Here is a 237-nt window from a genome sequence, read left to right on the forward strand (position 1 = left end):
CATGAGAGGAAGCGTATAAAGAGTAGAAACAGCAAGAGATTTTTTTTTGCTACTCCTTGACGACAGCTCAGATTGCAAAATCATCATGTGCATATACTGCAACTTGGTATTGGTGGTACTTGTGCTTGCTTTAAATAGTCAAGGTGAGTGCATTTTATGCTAGTATCAAACCTATGCATATATTTATCTAATGTATAACTTCTTTTTGATTCATCGGATGCCAGTTTTAAAATGTCA

General features: G+C 35.0%; 1 protein-coding gene across 1 annotated transcript in view; it reads left to right on the forward strand.

Annotated features, from left to right (window-relative positions):
* LOC107095471 (mast cell protease 1A-like) overlaps positions 1–237 on the forward strand; it is a 1,626-nt gene continuing 1,389 nt past the window's right edge. The window contains exon 1 of the mRNA XM_015391586.1: positions 1–143. Coding sequence (XP_015247072.1) covers positions 86–143 — 58 coding nt within the window. The 5' untranslated portion in view covers positions 1–85. The remainder of the gene's footprint in view (positions 144–237) is intronic.

This window comes from Cyprinodon variegatus, unplaced genomic scaffold (assembly GCF_000732505.1).
Source record: "Cyprinodon variegatus isolate N-32 unplaced genomic scaffold, C_variegatus-1.0 Scaffold550, whole genome shotgun sequence".
NCBI classification, from domain to species: domain Eukaryota; kingdom Metazoa; phylum Chordata; class Actinopteri; order Cyprinodontiformes; family Cyprinodontidae; genus Cyprinodon; species Cyprinodon variegatus.